Source organism: Biomphalaria glabrata, chromosome 11 (assembly GCF_947242115.1).
Source record: "Biomphalaria glabrata chromosome 11, xgBioGlab47.1, whole genome shotgun sequence".
Lineage (NCBI taxonomy): Eukaryota > Metazoa > Mollusca > Gastropoda > Planorbidae > Biomphalaria > Biomphalaria glabrata.
The window spans coordinates 41,437,686-41,457,897 of record NC_074721.1 but is presented as its reverse complement, the minus strand read 5'-3'; the positions used below and the strand labels follow the sequence as shown (position 1 = coordinate 41,457,897).

Genomic DNA, 20,212 nt, shown 5'->3' with positions numbered 1-20,212 from the left:
AAGAGATTGATCCTTTACAAAACAATTTGGTCAATTAGATACTCATTATAAGACATCAGTTAGGCCAGGTTCACATCTAACTTCACATTTACTTTCACCTATCCCTTGGTTAGCTGGACCGTTGGGACACCACACAGGATCTTTCAGCCTTATTTCTCCATTCTTCTCTGTCATTCGTCTTTGATAGAATTTCATTCTGATATTCTCTCTGAACATATTTGTTGTGACACGGTTACTGTGTGTGGTCAACCGTGACACACGGTCAAGTGTTGGGTATGGGAGAGTTAGGGGACTTGCGGGAAGTGACGAGTGTGTAAACAAGAAGAAGGAAGTCAGCTAGTGGAGTTGGTTATCTGTAGATAATGTTCGCCTAGTAAATATGCTATGTTTGAATGCTGCCCAATAAAAGGCAGTTTATACATAAAAGGACTTGTTTCTTCACAATATTGAAACCTGCCTTTTTACCTGCCTGGGTGGACCACTTCGGGGTCTGATTTTGAGTTTGTGTTTCCACACAAACTGTCTTTTTAACCTTGTTTTAAATTGATACTTGTGTTGTTAGGTAAACAAAAAAGTGTGCAAAATTTCAGCTTGATTGGGTGTCGGAGAAATAACGTGTACAAACTTTTGGCCAGACAGACAAACAGGCAGATTGAGTTGAAATAACCTTTAAAAAAAAATAAACAGCGATAAAAAAATTACGTAATTTATTTTAAAAAATCTGCCCGTCTAGATCTAAATCGACAAATAATTGAAATGGACCCCATTCACCAATCGTAAACAAACAACATTTAGTCACGTGATCATATTGATAAAACAACGAAAAAAAAACTGCCACGTGACAACCATCATGAATTAAACATGAGATCGTAAATTATATAGAAGAGATAGAGCACCACGTGGCTAGATGTTGTTTGTTTACGGTTGGTGAACGGGGACCTTTCTTATATCGCAGTTTCCGTAGTATAAACACAGCTAGACTAGTAAACATTGAGTCAGTAGCGGTCTTGGGGGGTGGCAATTGGGGCAACGGTCCCAGGCCCCGCGCCTAAGGGGGGCCTCCGATCGGAGATTTTATTGTCACAAACTTGATCACTGCACATTTTCCTAATAGAATCCGATTGGACGTCGATGTTTCTATACAAAATAAACTCTTTGGATTGGTTGCTTCAGACTAAGTGTTTTATAGGCTACTGTGCATAGACATCATGCGGCCATGAGAGTATTTTTAAAACAACTTTTTAAACTTGAAAGAAAAATCTTTTTATGCAGAACAGTTACAATACAATATAAAATAATGCACTTAAGTGGCCAATAGTAGGCCAACAGTATCTACGCAATGTTCTGTGCTTTGTAACACAAAAATGGGCCCACAGCGTTAGAGGCGGACCAGGCGGACATACTGAACTGTTGTTGTTAAAGCATTAGAGACGACATGCTGAACTTTTATTGTTACAGCGTTAGAGGCGGACATACTAAACTGTTATTGTTACAGCGTTAGAGGCGGACATACTGAACTGTTATTGTTACAGCGTTAGAGGCGGACATACTGAACTGTTATTGTTACAGCGTTGGAGGCGGACATACTGAACTGTTGTTGTTACAGCGTTAGAGGCGGACATACTGAACTGTTATTGTTACAGCGTCGGAGGCGGACATACTGAACTGTTATTGTTACAGCGTTAGAGGCGGACATACTGAACTGTTGTTGTTACAGCGTTAGAGGCGGACATACTGAACTGTTATTGTTACAGCGTTAGAGGCGGATTAGCCCGCTAGCGTGCTGTGGTACGGTATATGTAGTCTACCCTTACTACTCAGAGCCCCGCACAAGACAGTCGCCCAGGGCCCCGCGCACTGCAAAGGCCCCCACTGCGTTGAGTCATAGACGTAATCGTCTTCTTTTTTGAAGTAACGTCTGTATTATATAAGATAAGATAAGATAGTGCTCTATTGTGTTTTTAAAATCTGATCCAAGTTTTTATTTTACTTTCTCTAAATTTCTTATTAGGACAAATTTGTACAAATGCTCCTTCTTCCCAAGTGCTATTAAAGCATGGAATGGGTTGCCTGAGCCAGCCAGGAAAACCAGTGACTTAGTAGAATTAAGATCATTGGTTGACATGCATGACGCGTAGGACTAATCATCTTCTTCTTTGAAGTAACGTCTGTATTTTATAAGATAAGAAGATAAGATTAAAGGCCCTTGTATTTTGGAGAAATGTGCATTGTCTACACAATCAGTTAGACATACGAGGATTCAGAGGTGCCTAAAAAATGTATCCAACACACCACTAGCAAAAAAATAAAGCAACTTAGCGCTGAATATTTTTCTTGAGTTTAATACAAAATAAATAATCCAAAGTAAAAAGTCACGTATACAATGGCTTGAAAAAAAAAAAAACAGTAAGGCAGTGTTTCTCACATTTCCGGGTGACGACACCGTAGATAAAAAAAATTTTGTTCGAAACACCTTAGAAGCTGAAGTTGAACGATGCAGGCTGCCACAGGTCCGTGAGTTGTTTTTTTTTTTTATGTAATGAAAAAGAAAAGAATCTTAGTCATAATCTTTAGGGGTTTTGTTTTTCATTTATATTAACATAACACTGTGTCTAGAATTCAGATTTACGTAAAGAAAATGTCATTAAAACGAGTCCGTTGTTGCTACATAGTTTTAAGTGTTGTACAAAGTTCTTCCTGTGGATAGAAATGAAGATGCGGCAGGTTTCCACTTAAGTTCGCAAGGGGTCTGATTCCCAGCGGGTCCCCGGATTTGAGCGTATTCTGGCGTTTTCAGCTTCAGCAATTCTTTTTCTTAGCGTGTATAACGCCTTTTTCTCATAGTAAGAAGAGAGAATATAAAAAAGGGTTAATATTGATGCATTTTCTTTCAGAACTCACAATTCATCCTAGTAAAAAAAAAAATAAAAAAAAATCGAGGTTCATATTAAGTTTAATACTAAGGAGGCAGCCCTGGCCAATATTATTATGCGAGGACATTCTATGTGTATTGTCACGTGACAAGTGACACCTCATTGTTCACAAAATGAGGACATTGTACTTATCTCAAATCAGGTTACGCGTACCCACGCTTAGATGCCAGAAAGACGCCGATTAAACCTTAGGTCAAGGCAACAGTAGGGAGATAAAAAATTAACATAAGTTAAATTAAAAACAACAACAGGGTATTGAGATGTCACGGTTCTTTATTCTAAGGAAAGAAATTTAAGGAGGAGTGTTAGCTTGAGACGAGAGAGAGAGCTAGAAAGTTAGACTTAGAAGTCGCTAGTTTTAAAGTAAATAGTTACTAATTTTATTGATCATTTTCACTGAATCCTGTATTTGCATTATATATCTTTGTACATGCATTTATTGTTTCAAGTTCAAGTTTAAATTAATTAAAACTCTATAAAAACATATCAGCACTTTGTCACTTCGTTGATTATTAAAGTGTTTGAACTATAATTAAGGCGCCTCCGAACCTGCATATGTCACAAGTTTATCTCATCAGGATCTTCAAGTCAAACAAATATAATAATCACGTGACAATATAATGTCTGTAATGGGCATGGTCTTTTTTAAGTTAGACGTCTCTGTTGCGGACTTTTTCTTTACACAAAAGTCGTCACTATAATGAAGTGCAATGGACGAAATAATACTTTTTTTTTTTTTGGTTTGTTTTTGTAAGTTTTCAAAATATAATGGAATAATTAGAATTTATATAAAATATTTAAATGTTTTTTTTTATTTAACAATTTTTTTTTTAAAAGGAACCTTGGAATAATGATTTGGCGCCCCTTAAATTCGGCCGCCTGTGTGCAATGCACACATTGGCCCTGTATATATGTGCTACCATATAGACTTATAGACTATGTGCTAACCATGTCAAGCCCCGCCTCATTTTGTTTACACTAGGCTATAGATGTAATGCCGGTAGATTAAATCTAAAATACGTTGGGGTAATGCATTATAAAATGACAAAGCTGTTCGAACACTTCTAAGGCTTTACAAATTCATAATTTCAAATTCCTTTTATGGCTTTTTGCTAAATGATAATGAGGATTGGCTAGAAATGTCAAGAAGGCCTAACATAAACATCTGTTAACAACAGGTCGCAATGACTCATAATATAAATATGTCGCATCGATAAAGCGACATAGCCGAAACAATCATATCGTTACTAAACGGCTAAATTTACAAATTTATGAAATATTAAATCTAAATATGTAATTATAAATAAAATTGTTTTAAAAACATATCTAGATTTTAGTAGGTCTATTATGGGCCTGATGTAGAACCTAAAGCTGTTTATAATGCTGTTTAGTGTAGTCCATATTTTTAGTTTACCGAGGGTAACTTCTACCGGAAAAGCTCAGCCAGCCAGAAAAATTACGGAAGTAACCTAGCCTATTGAGATTAGCTGTTTTTTGTTGATCTACTCCCTAAAGATGGTAAGTCATGATTATGATGGTTTATATTTTAAAGTTGTTGTCATTAAGGCTTAGATGTACCTCTGTTTAGCACCAAAAATGTACTGGGTGTCTAGATTCTATATACTTTAATCACCAATCACAGTCATTCACTCACTTCACTTCACTCAGACTCAGACGACTCAGTCACTGAGTCAGTGACCTGACCTGAGTCTGAGTGACTGTCTGAGACTGAGTCGTCTGAGTGTCTCTACACTCTAACTCTACATATGAATTATGATTCTAAATATGATGATCATGATAAAATGATGATTTATGACTGATAGACTCTTAATAACTAATGCTACTGTACTACTGTAGTGAACTCACTGTAGACAGTGTAGTACTGTAGTGTAATGATGTGAGTGTGAGGAGTCACTGTAGAATTGTAGTTACTCTAATAAGTTGTGTCTAATCTCTAGTGTAGACTAAGTCTGTGTAAAGTGTAAACTGTAACTGTAGAGTGTAGATATAAAATCTAAATCTAGATTATTCCCTGAGTCAGAGAGTGTACATCAGAGCATTCAGACTTCAGAGTGATTTTAGTAATTAGAATTTAGTTTAGATGTAGTCATTGTAGACACAAGTTTAGATCTAGACTAGAGTGACTAAGAGTCTAGAGTCATCACTAGACTTGATTTTCACTAGACTAGAGATTTAGACTCCTAGCTAGTCTACATTCTAGATCTATAAATCTATATTAGTATAGTGGGAAGCGTGGTCGACAGGCTAAGTGCACTTTAACTTGGCTTGGCTTGGCTACCTAGAAGTGGGCTTTAGTTCAACACCTGACTCGGGCAGAGTTGTGTTTACTGAGCGTCTAAAGGCAGCACGTAAAACCAACTCCTAGATACCCCCTTCCCCCCCCCCCCCCCCCCCCCACTGGTCCACAAATGAGATTAGACCAAAAAGTGCTCTGAGCATGCTATAAGCATGAAAGTAGCGCGCTTATCTATATAAAAGCTATAATATATATAGACTCTATATATAATATAGTATAGTATTTAAAAATATAATATATTAATAAATATTATATCCATTCATGATACTGATAGTATTACTAGTATATATCTTATTAAATTCTAATGTAATACAGACATTACTTCATAAAAGAAGATGATTACATCTACGCATCATGCATTTTAACATGCATATTAACCAATGACTTAAATTCTGCCAAGTCACTGGTTTTTCTGGCTAGCTCAGGCAACCCATTCCATGCTCTAATAGAACTAGTGAAGATGCAGTTTAATATTAGATATTTATCATCTATATTAAATCTAGAATTCTGATAGAGATTATTCTAGATAGATCAAGAATCTAATCTAAATGTGGATTATTTTGCTTTGGCTTAACTTGTTAGATATGGCAGCTCTAAACATGTTTGCATATTTTGACAGGCCAAAGTATCTGAAGATGAGATGTCTGATTACCATGAGACCTTCACCTTGTTTGACACGAGGGGGGACGGCAAGATTTTTGCGTACCAGATTGGTGATGTCTTGAGGGCACTGAATCAAAACCCAACCGAACAAGAAATAAGGAAATGCGGCTTCTCTCAAAATCCAGGTCATAGTCAAAATAGTTAACTTATTCGACCTTGTTTTTGCTTTACTGAATTTTGTGAATATAGAGCGTGAAAATGTAAATAGTGAATAAGATTTAGATAGGACGGGAAGTAAGGTGGTACGAAAGATTGAGAGTCTATGGTAGTGAATTGGAGAATTATAGTGGAACAGTTAGTTACAAGTATGTAGTCAAGATAAGTACTTAGTTGGAGTTGAAGTAGTAAGTCAAGTTCTATAATAATAACAGCTGACCTCACAGACACCTTCAAGACCCTTAACATTCCTAGGAACATCCTCGTCGCCTGTCAGAGGGCGGTACTGCTGCAGACCTGCCACATCACCAGAAAATTCCTCAGTGGAAACTGTTAAAGGGACAATGATGAATTTTGTTTATCTTTAGCAAAACTCAACCCTGGCAGCGCCAAAGAATGACTACTCGTTCATTTCTAACATAATAATACTAATAATCTTTCTTGTCCGTACGGAAATTTGTATTACAATTTGTGCATTACACCAAACAAAACATTATAACTTTATCTATAAAAACCAAAGTGTACATTCACACCACACTCACTCATACTTTACATGTGAAAAGTTTATATCAGATTGTTTGATGATTTGATTGCCAGGGGAACAAAAGAGTGTTTGTGTTTGTTTGTCTTTTGTTATTGGTGTCTTGTATCTCTTTTGTGATGGTAAGATCACAAAAATCAATCTTGACCCATAGAATGATTTTTTATTGCTAGAATCTTTTTAGCTAATTTTTATGAATTTTTTTCTCAGTTGAAAGTTTGAAATGTTAGTAGAAGAAACAAGCCATACTTTAGTCAAAGTTTTGAAATGAACTATTTTGACTGTGACGCCAAATGTTCATTTTTTTGTTAAATTATGGCACTATATCAAGATCGTGAAAAGTTACATTGTTACTAAGTTTCATTATTATCTACCTTCTCTTCAGTGTCTATTGAGTGTTGCAAAGGTTAAAACAAGATTAGTAAGTTATACAGAGAACAAAGTTGATAATATTTAACAAGAGTGTCATGTGGCCCGATTTATGGCCAACCACCTTCACTCCCCTAAAGTTGGGTGAACTCGGGGGCATCCTAAAAAACAAAAAAATTCACAATCCCAGTCTTCCATGAGATTTGAACTTCAAACCCTTTTCTTCAGAAGCCAAGTGCTTGACCACACGCCCATCAAGCTTTGGTAAATTTTGACACATAAAATGTTCTAAACCTAGAACACAAACCTACTTTTCATAACAACCATGGTGACTTTAAAGGTTGTTTTTTTTTTTTTTTTGGAAACAAAAAAATAATTTAAGGTAAAGATTTAAATTGTTCACAAAGTTGTCTTAACTATTCAACAGATGCAAGAATTTCATTTGAGACATTTTACCCCATCCTTCAGACGATAAGCAAAAATCGCATCCTGCCAACTATGGAAGACTTTATAGAGGGATTTAGAGTTTTTGACAAGGATCAGAATGGAACAATTGGCTGTGCTGAGCTCAGACATATTCTCACATCTTTAGGTAAGTGACTGGTAACTTTGTGTAGTGTGTACAATAACGTAGATATCTTCAAATATATTGTTTTTCAAGTCTTATTGCTATTGCATTTATGTTAAAGTCCTGAAACGTATTTATAATCATAACAAAATTTCAACTTTTTAATTGTCTTTTAGTTAATATTTTAAAAGTTTTAATCGTCTGCTACAAACTCATGAAGCTGTATATCTTATAATCAACTATGTAGCAGAAAGGCATAAACCACTTGGCTACATATCAAGGGGCTCTAATTCAAAACATGACTTGAGCAGAGTCATGTTTGCAGTGTGCCTAAGGGCAGCACATAAACCTTCTCCTAGATAACCCCCCCCCCCCCCCCCCCCCCGGGTCTACAAAAGTGATAGAGCCATAGCGCTCTGAGCATGCTATAAGTATGAAATATGTGCTCCACAAAAGAGATTAGACCTTACGCTCTGAGCATGCTACATAAAGCATGAAATATGTGCTCCACAAAAGAGATTAGACCTTACGCTCTGAGCATTCTACATAAAGCATGAAATATGTGCTATACAAAAAACAAAAAAAAACAACTAGTGAGGATTTAGTTTATTTATTTAGTTTATTGTGGGAAGCGTGGTCGAGAGCAAACTTGGCTTGGCTTGACTATGACACCCGACTCGGGCAGAGTTGTATTTACTGAGCGCCTAAAGGCAGCACGGAAGACCAACTCCTAGATACCCCCTCCCCCCCACTGGTCCACAAATGAGATTGGACCAAAGCGCTCTGAGCATGCTATAAGCATGAAAGTAGCGCTATATAAAAGGCTATAAATATTAAACATTTGCTTTAGACATAATGTGTTACATTTTCCTGCTGGTTTGCTTATTAAATATCAACCTTGGGGCTACGCATTGTATAAAAAAAAACAATGGGTCGTAATATGGTAATAATGATTTTTAACAAATCTGGGGAACCAATGATGTATGAAATAACTTCCGTGTACGCTCAGCATCCCTTGGATAAATCTTCTGTTGCGGAAAAAAAAAGAAAGAATAGCTTGCAAATATTAAGACCTCGCGTAATAAATAAAAAACTGTGAAAGACACAAGGAGAATACAAAACATTTCCTGTCTCATTTGCTTTATTCTAACTTATTTACCTGTTTCTTTCCAAGTGCTGTACTACTTGAGTATTTTTTTTTTAGAAATCCGTCACCGAGGAAATCCAATGACTTTAAACCTCTGTTATATCCAGCGCCGGATTGAAGTATGTGGATGCCACGGAGCATCATTTTTGTGTAGGCCCCTACACTTTTTCTAAAGCATAATAAAGATCCACTTATGAATACTAATATACTTCTATCTATCTATCTAATAGTTTACTTAAAAGAAATAGTTTTATCTCCTTTTTCTTTTTTAACAAAAACTAAAATATGCATATTTTTGTTTTAAAAAAGTGGATAGTTTTTTAGTTTGTGTAGAGTAAAGCCCTTGGTAGATGCACCACCATAATTTGGGAGCTGTATTTACATACTGTGACCATGCTACAAGCAGACACTACTTAATCATGATAGTGTTGCTAGTTGACGTAAAATTTAAATGTGAAAAAAAAAAAAAGGTTTTAGAAATGTAAAAGTATCTGACCCGTCGAAATACTGATATATTTTTTAAAATCTCTTTTGTGGAAGCCCCAGGGCAGTAGCCCAGCTTGCCTTCACTTAAATCCCACCCTGGTTATACCGGTATATGAACTAATACCTATTTAAGCCAGCTAGATTAGACAGTCGAAGGTGTTAGCTGTTCCACTGTACATCCACCACACATCCTTTCCTTATTGTTTACCTTTAATTATCCATTCATTGCTGTTTACCCTAAGGCCAGGCCTACTAACCCTTGTGTTGTATACTCTGTAGGTGAGAAGTTGACAGAAGACGAGGTGGATCAGCTGGTTGCTGGACAAGAAGATGGACAGGGCAATATTCAATATGAAGGTTTGTAGTCTTAAACATTTTCAATCTGTTTCTTTTGTACATTGTTTTAATGGGTTTGCAACGGGTAGGGTAATTCCAATTTTTATCCTTAAGAAGAAACTATTAATAAATGCTGATGCATGGTATCAATTTTGAGAATAATACTTACCATTTGCAATCCGATCTTCAGTTCTAGTAAAAATAGTAAAAAAAAGTTTTGGGAACTTTCTTTTTTACAAAGCTTATATCAACTCACTCTGGTAAAAAGTTTGTACATGTTATTTCTCCCACACCCAATCTGGGATCAAGCTTGAAATTTTGCACAATTATTTCTTTTACTTAACAACACAAGAATCAATTTTTAAAAATTAACCAATTAGTTAATTGTTAATTAATTATTTTGTTTGGTATCTCGAACAAGGAAAAGAAATTGTAATTGACTAAAGTGGTGGTATAAGCTGCCTGGTCGTGCGATTTGCACGCTGGACTGTTGTACAGATTTGTCGAGGGTTCAAACCCTGCCCGCTCCCATCCCCCGTCGTCCTGCGGGAGGTTTGGACTAGGAAGTAAACTATCTTCAACTCTGAAGGAACATCCGAAACATGTAAATCATTTTACAAATAAGTCCCCTTTATAGGTCATCGTCTGAGTCCTAGTGAACACATACATGAAATAGGACGAGACTGTAGAAACAATAGGACAATCTTCCATGCTCATAAGCTCTCCACTAACAGTTACCCTGTTGGCCCAAGAATGCTTGAGCCATGAGTTCGAATTCTGGTTGTCGCTCCTCCCCTCTTTTTTTGTGGTTTTTTATATATTTTTGTAAATGCTTTTTTATTGTTAATCTAGATCTACTAAAAATGTAATTACATGATACAAGTATGCTTAATATAAACTTTGTTTTTTAAGAATTTTTTTTTTTTATAGAATGACTGAGTTTTGTTTATTTGATTTCAGAGTTTATCAAGGTGGTAATGAACGGTTGATGCCTTGTCTTGTCAATGTTGTTTTGGATTTGGGACCCAGGAGTACAATTTCCTAGAACTTTTCTCTCTCAAGCTTTTACACGTGTAACAAATGTATTTATAGTTACAGTGTCTTAATTCAATCATTTAGAAATAACTCAATCTCTCTTCCATTATGATTTGGGTACCTATTGTAATTTAATAAGTTCTAAAAAAAAATTATGATATAAAAAAAAAGTGATTTTGTTCATTATAGAAAGTTGAAAGCCAGAATTGATTTTTATTTAGAATATTTGTGTTACTTTTCTTGCATTATGCAGACATATTTCTTCTGGGTTGAACTGGGGACTTCTGGGTTAAAATCATGACCTTGTTTTAGATTCATTCATCTAGCCTTGTACATGATCTAGTGTGACGAACGAAAATTTAGTGTCTGTGTTTCTGATGTGTAGGTCAAATATGTGACAATGTAGACTTCTTTGAAACACAAAAGTCTATTTGTAACAGCATAGGTCTTTTTGTACTATATTTTGTTTGTATTCTTTAGGTTGATTGAACTTGTGTATTATAACCCTATTATAAACATACGATACACATCTATTAGCTTGAGCTAATTATTTATAATGTTTCGACATTTGCTATATATTTATCTGTGTTCATTTATTCATGTTGCTTTGAAACAATTTGGCATTAGGTCTTCCTCAGCAGCTTAAGGGGGGTAACTGCTCATATTTTTTAAAAAGTCTTTTTCTTAGGGGGGCTAATTCTTCTCTAAATCAAAATAGAGTTCTTTATGAAGAAATAGTTTGCATTGTTACTCTACAATTTTTTTTTTCTGTGGCTGTATCATTTTTTTTTTATCAGTTGGGGTACAGAGAAATGATGATGGTATCAATCATTTGTTTATATTGCTATGTATTACAATAAATAAATAAAGCTCTTACAACTCATGGTCTTTATAGTCTTTCTCTGTTTTGTGTCTGAGTTAATACCAATTGTGTCATAGAAAACAAAAGGATTTAGCTTCTCTGTTTGCACTAGTTAGGTGTATAATGTACAAACACTAACAATATGGGGTGTGGCGGTTGAATGGTAAAGCCACTGGCTTCCAAGCTGTAAGTTCTTGGGTCTTATTCCAGCCTACTTTATATATGTTAACAGTGCTCTATAAATTTAATTATTATTTTGAATTTCTGGATTTTTTAGGGTATCCTTGAGTCCAATCAGCTCTAATGGGTATCTGACATTAGTTGTGGAAAAGTAAAGTTGGTTGGTCCTTATGATGACCACATGACACCCTCATTACTTAACTTAAAAACATTCTACTATGCTTTGTTACAACATAGATTATTTTCTAAGTGTTCTTCCTGAATGTTTTATCCAAGATTTAATCATTCTCAGCCAAACTTGTAGACTCACACAGGGATATTCATTCATTCACTGGAAAGAAAAGCCTTTTTAAATAGATGTTATACTTTGTAACAAAGTGAATATGTATTAAACAAAAGTTGAATAATGACCAAATCTTCACACTTTTGATGAAAATGTTTTAGCAGTCATCAAGGTTGCAGTACTTTTACAATTATCGAAAATAATGAATTTTCTTGAAAGGTAAGAGAATAAGAGGCGGTATACAGTTAATCTTGTAGGCAAGAGAAGATAGAGCCGGCGACAGTTGACCGCTAGGTCAGATGATCTAATAACTTGGATTGCTGTTTATGCTGTCCTCATATCACCTGTGGGTAAACCTGTGTGATCTTTTACTGTTAACCCCCATTGAGGTGCCTCCCTGTTTGTTACAATACAATGGATTCCCCGCAAAGCCAAAGATTATAAAAAAAAGAATCTTATTCATTCAACATAGGTCAGTGAATGGTGGTACCCCCATCCTATTTAAGAGAACATATATGAACACTCTTTTTCCTTCACTTTTATAGACAAAACTATACACATACAACTTTATTGCATTTCAAATTTAAGTTATTTCAATATGTGAAAAGGCCACTCAAAAAACAAAGTTAATTTATATTGTTGTTTCAGTATGAACATAGACGCCTCAAATTGTATCTGTTCTATGATCAATGTCCGACACAAGGTTTGGTTTCTGATAAAACTGTACTGCTGGGAAGATGAATTCAGTTGAGAGGCTCACCTGTCATGGTGGACAGACAACACATGGAAACATGAAGAACTTTTTACCTTTCAAGAGTGTTCATTGTTTCACAGTCTTTCTAGATTGTTCATTGTTTCACAGTAAACCTTTCAAGATTGTTCATTTTTCACAGTCTACTTTTCAAGATTGTTCATTGTTTCACAGTCTACCTTTCAAGATTGTTCATTGTTTCACAGTCTTTCAAGACTGTTCACTGTTTCAGTCTTTCGAGATTGTTCATTGTTTCACAGTCTACTTTTCAAGATTGTTCATTGTTTCACAGTCTACTTTTCAAGATTGTTCATTGTTTCACAGTCTACCTTTCAAGATTGTTTATTGTTTCACAGTCTTTCAAGATTGTTCATTGTTTCACAGTCTTTCAAGATTGTTCATTGTTTCACAGTCTACTTTTCAAGATTGTTCATTGTTTCACAGTCACAGGGTGTAGCACTGGGTGCTTCAAACTGCCTTGGGGTCGTCAGCTCCTGATTGTTCCTCAGGGTTGACTCCTTCTCCTAGGTGGGTAACGAGCCCCTCTTGCCCGAAGCTAACTGGTTAAGGCGCCAGTTACTCGCCTTTTCCCTTTCTCCTGTTAGCGAGAACAGTTCCGACGGACTCAATATCTGAGCCACACGTGAAGGCCAGGAGTGCTTACATCCATCGCCACTTCTGGGAATGACAACCTTGCGGAACCATATAGAATTATAATATAATATATAAAATTATTATAATTCCAAATCTCTATGTAAGCAAATTTTTCCCAATACAATTATGCAGTGGTTATCAAACTTTTTCAAACCAATGACCGCCCTTAATACTATAATTGAAATTTGTCCACGGATCCCTAAGTGAAAAAGCTAGGCCTACATAATGCATGGTAGGTATAAATTGCAAATGTAAAAAAAAAAAAACTTGTTCAAAGAGTGTTTGGTTAAGATATAACTTTTGTTAAAAATAAGATATAGTCGCGAGGTGACTATGGATCATCTCATGGGTATGAGTTGAATGCCTGGGCACTAGCTGTGGACAGAACGATGTGACCCACACATCATTTACCCCATCTCCACGCAGCTGATGTATCCATGCTGCTGTGCCAGGGCGTAGCAATGACATCTGCAAACTGCCTAAGGGTAGCCGGCTCCTAAATTTTTCCCGAAGCCTTTCCCATGATTGGGTATAGCTGCAAGAGATTTGAATTCTGAGTTTTTCCTTCTCCTGGGTGGGTTGCCACAATGGCTAACGAGCGCCTCCAGTCCAAAACTTACTGGTTAAGGCGCCAGTTACTCCTCTTCGCCCCTTCTCCTGTTAATGAAAACAGTTCCGCCGGACTTAATATCTGAGCCACGCGTGAAGCCCAGGAGTTAGACTAGTTGTTGAGAGGCTATTTGAGACACATGCCATTAGGAAGCATTTTATAGGTAGTGAAGTGCTTAGACCAGTGTTTCCCAAAGTGGTCTATATAGACCCCCAGGGGTCTATGAAGACCTCCAGGGGGTCCATGAAAGTGAAAAAGTAAATTGGGGGTCTATGAGATGTCCATGGGGGTCTACGGTAGTGGATTTCATTTAAGCAGGTCATGACTTTAATGTTCACACCCCGTTAATGTGACTATTTCAAGCACATTTAAATGATTTGTACTTTAGTTATAAATATTAGTTCTGCTATTGAAATGTAAAATATTTGTATTTTATTTCAATACTTATCTAAATATTTACTTTTGTCTACATGTAACTAATGTTTAACAAAAAGAAATCTAGATTTTACATCATTGATTATTTATTTCCTTGTCAAATAAGCGGTTGTCTAAGTGCCTTTTTATGAACATATGAAACCAATTACACTGAAGGATTATTTGAGACGATGCTACCCTCGTAAAAAGATAAAGGTGATAAAAAAATTTCAAAAACTCAAAAATAAAGTTCAGAATAAACCCACACAATCTTTCTTAAACATCATATAGAAAGATGGTGATTTGTGAGTGTCTTATAAGATCTCTTTACCTATAGCCAAATACGGAAAACACTGTAGATAAAACATTGATTTTACCAGCCATTGAAGTAGTTTAAAAAATTGTTTTACATAAACGTAAATCTGATATTTTGCAACAAATTTCTTTAAGTAACACTACAGTTCAAGGGCACATCGGTGGGATGAGCATTAAAGCCTGCAAACTGCCTAATGGTCTTCTGCTCCATATTTATCCCCAGTGCTGGACAACGAAACCTTTTCCATGTTTGGGTGTAGCTGCAAAGCAGCAGAGGTTTGAATTCTGTTTTCCTTTGGCTTGGTGGGCTGCAAGCCAAGGCTAATGAGTTCCTCCCGCCAAAGCTTACTGATTTAGACGCAAATAACTCGCCTTTGACCCTTCTCATGTTAGTGAAAACAGCTCCGCGGGCCCAATATTTGAGCCAGACGTGAAAGATCAAGAAATACACGAGAAACTTTTCTTTTCGAAAACTTTTAAAATGATATTTAGGGCAAATTAATTAATTAATTAATATTTAATGTTTAACTACTTCATAGAACATAAAATTTCTATATGAAACATAATATCAGTAATAACGGATGATGAACTTGCAAAAAAAAAAAAAATAGCAACATTTCTAGTGTGCTTGGTGATTCCAGCAATACATATTTATTTTATTTGGTTTGAATTTAAATTTTATCAGTAAAAAAAGATAGATCTCTCTAGCTTTTGCTGTAGCTTTAAATTATTTTTTCACTCTTCAGCTCAATACAGTTAGAAATTAGTTTAAAACATGAGTTTATGAATCTGCAAAAATGCAATACAAGTTAAGCAGGGGGTCTACCAAAAACTAAAAAACAAGGCAAGGGGTCTACGAGACAAAAAAGTTTGGGAACCACTGGCTTAGACTATATCCTTTACCACTTGTAGGAACTTGTACCGGAATAGGAAGACGGGAAAGCAGTCAAGAGCTTCTTTACACTCATCCATAATTCGGGATATAAAACTGGGATCTGTTTTTGTAACCAGAATTTGTGTTATCCTTGTTTAACTCTTTCTCTCCCAACTGACGATACCAGCATTGATTCCACCGGAATGTGGTAAATAATTACGGAGAGAAAGAGTTAAATATCCTCATTTGAGGATATTTCACTAAGTTACTGCTGCATTACTATGGACTGTGATTGGTAACTGTCCACTCGCAAACGTATTCAATAGCCAGTCGGGTATATTCAAGTGAAGAATATCTTGAAATCTTTGGTTTAGGTCGTCATAGAAATGTACGTAATAGACATATTAAAGACATATTAAACAGTAGTGAGGGGCGAGTTGATTGTAATTAAAATTATCATATCGAATTAACTGGCTATTAGCCATGGAGTTATTTTAATTATATACAATTTTTTATCTTTCTGCGGACTCCCTTCGGTCGTCTCCTGGACCACTTGGGGGGTGGAGGGGGGGGCGCAGACCACACTTTGAGAACCACTGCCATAATAAAAAACTTTGAAGCTGTTAGCTGTGTCAAAAATACATTGATGGATGAACGCCGTGGTTCACTCTTACGAGTAACGTGCGGTCTGCGCGATAGATTGTCGTTCGGTCGTCTCGATGGTCCCGGGTTCGTACCCTGCCCGCTGCCATCCTCCGTCGTCCTGCGGGAGGTTTCGACTAGGAAGTAGATTATTTTCAATTCTGAAGGAACATCCGGAACAGTAAAAAATATATTTTACGACAAAACGTACAGTATTAATATGAAGCAAATTATTCTCAAAACACTCGTAGCTTCATACATGTCTTATCTTATCTTATATAATACAGACAATAATACAAAGTAGAAAACACCAAACTGTGGGAGATGAGTGGACAGAAAAATATAGAAGTGCAGATCATAGAGAGGAAGTGGAGATGGATTGGTCACACCCTTAGAAAAGATACCATCAACAGAGCTAGGCAGGCCTTAGAGTGGAACCCCCCAGGGAACAAGACGCAGAGGAAGACCAAAAAGAACATGGCGACGCAGTGTACTTGAAGAAGCAGAGAAGACCGGGAAGAGCTGGGACACCATCAAAAAGCTAGCAAGAGACCGTGGAGAGTGGCGTGTTTTTGTCGAGGCCCTATGTTCCATGAGGAACTCAAAGGAGTGATGATAATGATGATGATGATATAATACAGACGATACTTCAAAGAAGAAGATGATTACGTCATTCGCGTCACGCATTTAGTCATGCATATTAACCAATGACCTTAATTTTGCTAAGTCACTGGTTTTCCTGACTAGCTCAGGCAACCCATTCCATGCTCTAATAACACTAGGGAAGAAGGAGCATTTGTACAATTCTGTCCTAGCATATGGAATGAGGAATGTGCCTTTATCTTTGTATCTTTCAGAGTATTCTATTACATTTTGTGTTTTTGTATTAGAAGATTATGGTTCAGTGTTTATGTAGGCTATAATTGCATAGGCGCTCGCAGGATTTTTAGCAGGGTGGTGCAAGTTGCCACCTATGGCTTAAAGTCGTAGCTTCAACTTTTTTGTAGCGGAGAATATTAAAGAACTGCAGAGGTTGACAGTTGCTGCCGAAACTGTGAATAACTTTACTAATGAAGTGCTTTTCGTCGCATAGAGCTTAGAGCCTTCTTCCCATTTGCAACTCTTGTATATTTTTGGATGTAAATAAAATGGGTTAGGGTTAGGGTGAACTGAGCTTTATTATTGCTTGAAAAGCGAGACGTTAATGATGAAAGTAACCAACCAAGATACGGAATATAAAGCCGTGCTCTGTAATAGCTCCCAAAATCCAAACTTGTGGTTTTGGCTCTGTCTGTCGACCGCATAACCAACTCAATACCCGGTACCAAGTCTGTCTGCCAGCAGTCTCGCCTTCCACAAGTGCCATCCCTTAAGTGCTCTTCACAAGGTCAAATTGGTTTTGATTATGTTATACATGTGACTGCTGGTGTGCTGTTGAGCGGCCACTATGATAAGTTGGACAGTCATTAACATCAAGGTAATTAGTTCAAGAACAGATGAATAACTGACGAAAATTAGAAGATAAATTAGAAACAAACGAAGAGCGGGCACTGATTATATGTGCAGTTTGTCTAGTTTCTCTTGCAGACGTTCAATTTAAGATACGCCAAACAGTCAAAGATCTTCTCAATGTTGTGACTTAAAGAGCGAATGGATTTGTATTCATTATAGTCTCGCACAAAAGAGGTAAATTTAGCACCAACACTTTTGTTTGGGACTTATACAGAAAAAAAACAACAGATAATTTTTTTTTGATGACACCAACAGCATTAGGTATATCTGAGACGCCATTAAGGTCATTATTGATAACAAGGTTTCTGTGAGGCACTCAATGGACGAAGGCCTTGTTTAAATATTTTGAAGAACTCTTGCCTGAACAAAGTTTTGAATGCTATCCATCACGGGGCAGCCATCGTAGCCTTGACCCAGTAGCTTGTCCAAGTCTAGACTGTACATGACGTATTGGCTGACAATGACGTTAGACACAGGCAGTGCGTCCCTCTGAACTACAGGGACATAACCAATGAAGTCTTTTTGAAATCGCAATCAACAAACCGAACGCTCAAAGACATCGTCGATAGACCCAGCAAATGCAGTTAATTCATGCAGCTACTCGTATTTTTGGGTTCTTGCTGCTGCCACTGCTCCGTCGATAAAAAAAAAATTAAACGTTAGTTAATTAAATAGTGGTAATTAATTACTTTTTTTTTTCAGATATCGAAAAAGGGAATTAAATAAAATCTTACACTATTGAGATAAAAATGGTTGTCAATGTGGAGTTCTTCCCCCCCCCCCCCCAGATAGGCCAAGCCTCTTTTTTTTCTTTTTTAATACATCTAGATCTATATAGTAGGCCTACTGATTAATAAAAAATATAAAAAATTCTGCCTATCAAATCTAAAACTGACGCTCGTTTGTAGACATTTTCACTTGAGAACTACGTAATCACATTGTGCGCCACGAATCTAAATCTACCTTACAGACAATGTTATTTCCTGCTGCAAATGCAAATATGGGCCAAAAACTATCATATTACACGAAATGGGATTTATTAGCCGCTATTTATAGATCTAACTCGTATCCTGCATTCGTACACACCTTAATGTTTTAAAAAGATCTTGCCAAATTGGTCTTCACGTTCTTGTTCTATTTTATTTTAATTTTTTTTTTTGGACTAAACTATATGTACAATTAGTTGATATAATTTTATATGGACTTGCGCAGACAAGTTAAAGTGACTTGTTTATCTAGATCACTTACATTTACTCCCCTGAAGATTTCCTCTATACTTTTAACTCATACAGATATATTTATTGAATGTTGGAGTCGAATGAAAAGTTCAGGTGTTAAGCTAAAGATTTAATATAAATGGTGTTAAAGCTACCAGAAGCTAAGAAAACAAAAAAGAAAATTGGATAAACAAAGTGCCACGTTGACTTACATATAGGCCTACTTTTTGCGAGGCAATAGAAACTGGAGTGTTTCTAGCAGAGTGTTAGACATCCATAATTCATTCTTTCAGAGTAGGCATACACTATTAAAGGAGCAAACAAGCTGAGAAAGCCAGAAGATCAAATAAAGTCTATATATCATAAATGATATGAATATTTAACATTTTGAATGCATGATGGGCAGTTTTATGTGTTGGCTCACATTCAATTTAGGCTACAGCTACCTGTGATGTTGCTTGTTCAGGCTGTCTTGAAGTCAACCAATTACTCTGCAAGCGTTTGGGTATAGATGTTCGGGTGTATTCCGTGTAGTTGAACAACAATACAGACAGGAACAATGAAACACCAGTTTTAACGAGTGAAGAGATGTAGTCAACACTGATGAACAATTTCACATAGATTTATTCTGATAAAAGGCCACAGTAGAAGTCTCTGTCACTAAACACGTCGTTACCCTGGAGTATTCTATCGCTAACTGATTTTCCGGTCTCTAACCCAACATATCCCAAACGTCACTAGTCCCGTTCAATATGCGTCCTCTATGGTGCGTCGCTAAATAACTAACCTATATAAATAAGGTGTCTAACATACCACTCTATAAATGATACTGAATTGTTTTAGCTCATTTGATACATTCCAAGCCAATAAGTTACACATCTAGAGACCTTTAGAACAGAAAACTATAATGCATAAAACACCGAGGCATAACTAACAAATACAAAAACGCAACCTAAAGAATAAACCGACAACTTTCTAGAACTGAATGTAACAAAAACTAAAGAACTTATAATAGATTTTAGAAAGAAAAAACAAACTCTACGTGAGCTGTAAATAAACACTACATCTATAGAACAAGTAAAGGCATATAAATATCTAGGCGTTATCATCAACAACAAGCTTTCATATGGGAAGACCACCATGGAACTCTGACAAAGAAAACAGCCCAGCGACTCTTTTTTTTTATACAAACTCAACAGTTTTAAATTAAACAAGAAGATCCTTGAGACATTTTACGGCGCGACTGTACAAAATCTGCTAACATACGGAATAAGTTGTTGGCAAGGCAACGCCTCATCTAAACTGTTGCAACGTCTAGAAAACATCATTAAAAAAGCATCAAAAATT

At 36.3% G+C, this 20,212-nt stretch overlaps 1 protein-coding gene across 1 annotated transcript; it reads left to right on the top strand.

Moving 5' to 3' along the window:
- The first annotated feature begins 4,304 nt into the window (after positions 1–4,304).
- LOC106066604 (myosin-2 essential light chain-like) lies at positions 4,305–11,434 on the top strand. Its single transcript, XM_013225674.2, has 5 exons — positions 4,305–4,451; positions 5,870–6,038; positions 7,407–7,571; positions 9,460–9,537; positions 10,477–11,434. Exons 1-5 carry the CDS (start codon positions 4,449–4,451, stop codon positions 10,503–10,505), a joined length of 444 nt encoding a protein of 147 aa, XP_013081128.1. The 5' UTR covers positions 4,305–4,448; the 3' UTR covers positions 10,506–11,434.
- Positions 11,435–20,212: the final 8,778 nt, after the last annotated feature.

Coding starts and splice junctions, on each gene's coding strand:
- LOC106066604 (XM_013225674.2), top strand. Junction 6,039..7,406: donor CGGCTTCTCTCAAAATCCAG/GTCATAGTCAAA, acceptor ACTATTCAACAG/ATGCAAGAATTTCATTTGAG. Junction 7,572..9,459: donor ACATATTCTCACATCTTTAG/GTAAGTGACTGG, acceptor TATACTCTGTAG/GTGAGAAGTTGACAGAAGAC.